Below are 3,147 nucleotides of genomic sequence, written 5' to 3' on the forward strand. Positions count from 1 at the left end.
TACCTCAGATGAGTGGTAAAGCTACAGCTGCGTGTGTGCATGTTTAACCAACTGCTCCAGCCAGCAACTTTAGCTGTGTTTATTCACTCAGTGTGTCTGGAATGTCTCACATATTAGACACCATTTGAGGGTATCAAGGATATAAGATAAAGGAAGAATACTTATTTAATTTATTTTCCAACTAAATACATGCTTCCTACAGAATCTACCATCTTTTATTTCTGTGACTTTCCAAGAGGTTTATATATTTATACATAAAATTAATCTGTATTTCTTATAAAAATCATTTCTCTGCATTACAATTAGTAAGTTAAATGCCTCACACCTTCTTTGGAATCATGAGGGTGGCTTAACAGTGCCCTGTGGCTCTCCTGCCCTGCATCAGATCTGCATCCCTGAGCTGCTCACCACAGTCCAGCTGGACTCCCTCTGCTCAGGGCATTCTAATAGAGATGCCCATGGAACTAACTAACTATACCTAACTATAAGAGGAAAACTGGAATAAAGCTCACATGTTGTAGTGAGGGGGAGGGAGTTAAAGAGATGTAATGGCTTAAAGATATTCAAAGAAATTTCATTGGGCTTCTGAATTTTCAGAGACTTTCAGTTTTTATAGCAATAGTGTTAGCACTTGTTCAGATAAAATATTAATACTAATATTAGCATCAGCTATTACTTCAATTGCTGAGTGCCTGTGATGAGCTACACCATCTATTACTGGAATATGAGGTTTAGGGAATTGCTTAATTTAGCTCTCGTATCATGTTATGGACTCAATGTGCTTTACCTTATTTAATCTTTTAAACCATCTAATCAGAGAGGTACTTTTATTTCCTCAATATTTGGGGAAATATATAAGATTTAAAGAAGTTTAACTACCTCCCTCTTTCTACATCCCATAAGAGGTACACCTCACAGGTCTGTTTGATACTCCCTTATAGACTTCTGAACATGTCCATGGCTTCTCTGAACTTCTCTGAGACTTGACTACATGTCAGTTCAACCCCACTTTTGGAAAAATAGCTCAAAGTACACTAGGACATGTCTTATTGGGAAAAATATATTCATGGCATGAATATAAGAAAGCTCTAAAAGGAATGATTCTTATCTTCTTCCCTAGGTGAAAACTGTAAGCTAGACCATGTACTCAGGGAAACACACTTCAGAGAATCAATCTTCCAGCACCAGCTTCATCCTCGTGGGGCTTTTTGGTGAAACCAGGCATGCAGTCCTCTTCTACACTGTGACCTTCATCTTTTTCTTAATGGCCCTGGCTGGCAATGCCCTTCTCATCCTCCTGATTCATGCAGAGTCCAGGCTCCACACCCCCATGTACTTCTTCATCAGCCAGCTCTCACTGATGGACCTCATGTACATATCTGTGACTGTGCCCAAGATGCTCCTGGGCCAGGTCACAGGAGACAATACAATTTCTCCTTCAGGTTGTGGGATCCAGATGTTCTTTTACCTGACCCTTGCTGGAGCTGAGTTTTTCCTCCTTGCTGCCATGGCCTATGACCGGTATGCTGCCATATGCAGACCTCTCCATTACCCCTTGCTGATGAACCAGAGGGTCTGCCAGCTCCTCATATCTGGCTGCTGGTTCCTGGGCACTGTTGATGGCTTGTTGCTCACCCCCATTACCATGAGTTTCCCTTTTTGTCAGTCCAGGAAAATACTGAACTTCTTCTGTGAAGCCCCTGCACTTCTGAAGCTCTCCTGCTCAGACATCTCCCTTTACAAGATGCTCATGTACCTGTGCTGTGTCCTCATGCTCCTTATCCCTGTCACTGTCATCTCCAGCTCTTACGCCCTTATCCTGCATCTCATACACAGGATGACTTCAGTGGAGGGCCGCAGAAAGGCCTTTGCGACCTGCTCGTCCCACATTATCGTGGTCCTGCTATTTTTTGGAGCTGCCATCTATACCTACATGCTCCCCAGTTCCTACCACACAGCTGAAGAGGACATGATGGGGTCTGCTTTTTACACTATTATCACACCTGTGCTGAATCCCCTCATTTATAGCCTCAGGAACAAAGATGTTTCAGGGGCACTGAGGAGTGCATTACAATCAGGGATGAGCCTAAGAAGAGTAGCAAATGGAAAGACCTGAGAATGACCATCTCCCTACCTCTTCCTTCTCTCCTCCTCCTTATTTCTCCTTTTATTCTGTCCTTTGGTTCCAGAGCCCCCCAAGAAAGGCTATTCGCTTTTGTGCCCTCATTCTCATACAAGTGGTCTTTATCCTCTCTGGTCCTCATTCATCCTAATTTTCTTGTTACATTTCATTTTGTTAGTCATTTCATTTTGTTATTGGTGACATAAATAAAACCAGATAAAGTGTTTTCATCTTATCTCCCATACCACATTCATTGATCATTGAGATATGAGTCTTAGGGAGTCAACCCTAATTATGACTGACTGTGAAGGCCTTGGATACTAGCAGAGCACTGAAGGGAATATTCGTTGTTCCCTCATTTTGTAATACCCTTTACATCCTAGTCTACATGTGGCTCATATTGAATTTCAAAGTCTGCTGCTCTATCTTCCATAAGTGCACCTGAACACATTTTTTCCAAGTGTTGGAATTGAGATTCAAAGGGTAAGTACCAATGTTTGGCTATCATAACTATCTGTGCCAAATACCAATCCACATCAAGTTTCAAGAGAATTAATAGGTTCATCTAATTTCACTTGCAAGAAAATGGTTCCATATTTATGTTCTTTAGGATTTAACTAAAATATGAAAGTCTTTGAGTTTGGGGTGAGATTTAAGATATAAATCTCCTCAGTCTTTTCCTTCTGTAACTGGGAAAACCAGTAAAATGCTTTTGGGCTTGAAACCAACCTTTACTTCCCAAATGTATAATATGCTACAAAGAGAATTTCTGTATATCTACTAGTAGCAAAAAGTCATTATTATCTTGAAAAAAAATAATTTATATATCTAGTGTTTCTCTGATGGCAGACATTAGGAAAGAAAGACAATAGCTCTGATTACTTCAGAAGAAGCAGTTTGATCCCAAAGTTGGTAAGTTACTACCACCTGACCCAGATTCCAGACCTTATTTTATTGGCAATTGAAGAATGTTCACCTGGGTCTTCTGCATTTTCAAACAGACTGACAAGTGCTCTGCTTGCATG

General features: G+C 40.8%; 1 protein-coding gene across 1 annotated transcript; it reads left to right on the forward strand.

Moving 5' to 3' along the window:
• The first annotated feature begins 1,141 nt into the window (after positions 1-1,141).
• Positions 1,142-2,116, forward strand: LOC101429822 (olfactory receptor 2T3-like). The gene has a single exon (XM_004465234.2). It carries the CDS (start codon positions 1,142-1,144, stop codon positions 2,114-2,116), a length of 975 nt encoding a protein of 324 aa, XP_004465291.2.
• The last annotated feature ends 1,031 nt before the right edge of the window (positions 2,117-3,147 follow it).

The sequence above is a fragment of the Dasypus novemcinctus genome, chromosome 25 (genome assembly GCF_030445035.2).
Source record: "Dasypus novemcinctus isolate mDasNov1 chromosome 25, mDasNov1.1.hap2, whole genome shotgun sequence".
In the NCBI taxonomy this organism is placed as follows: Eukaryota; Metazoa; Chordata; class Mammalia; order Cingulata; family Dasypodidae; genus Dasypus; species Dasypus novemcinctus.

Excerpts from the sequence above, each read along its gene's own strand:
- LOC101429822 (XM_004465234.2), top strand. The coding sequence starts at position 1,142 with ATGTACTCAGGGAAACACACTTCAGAGAATCAATCTTCCAGCACCAGC.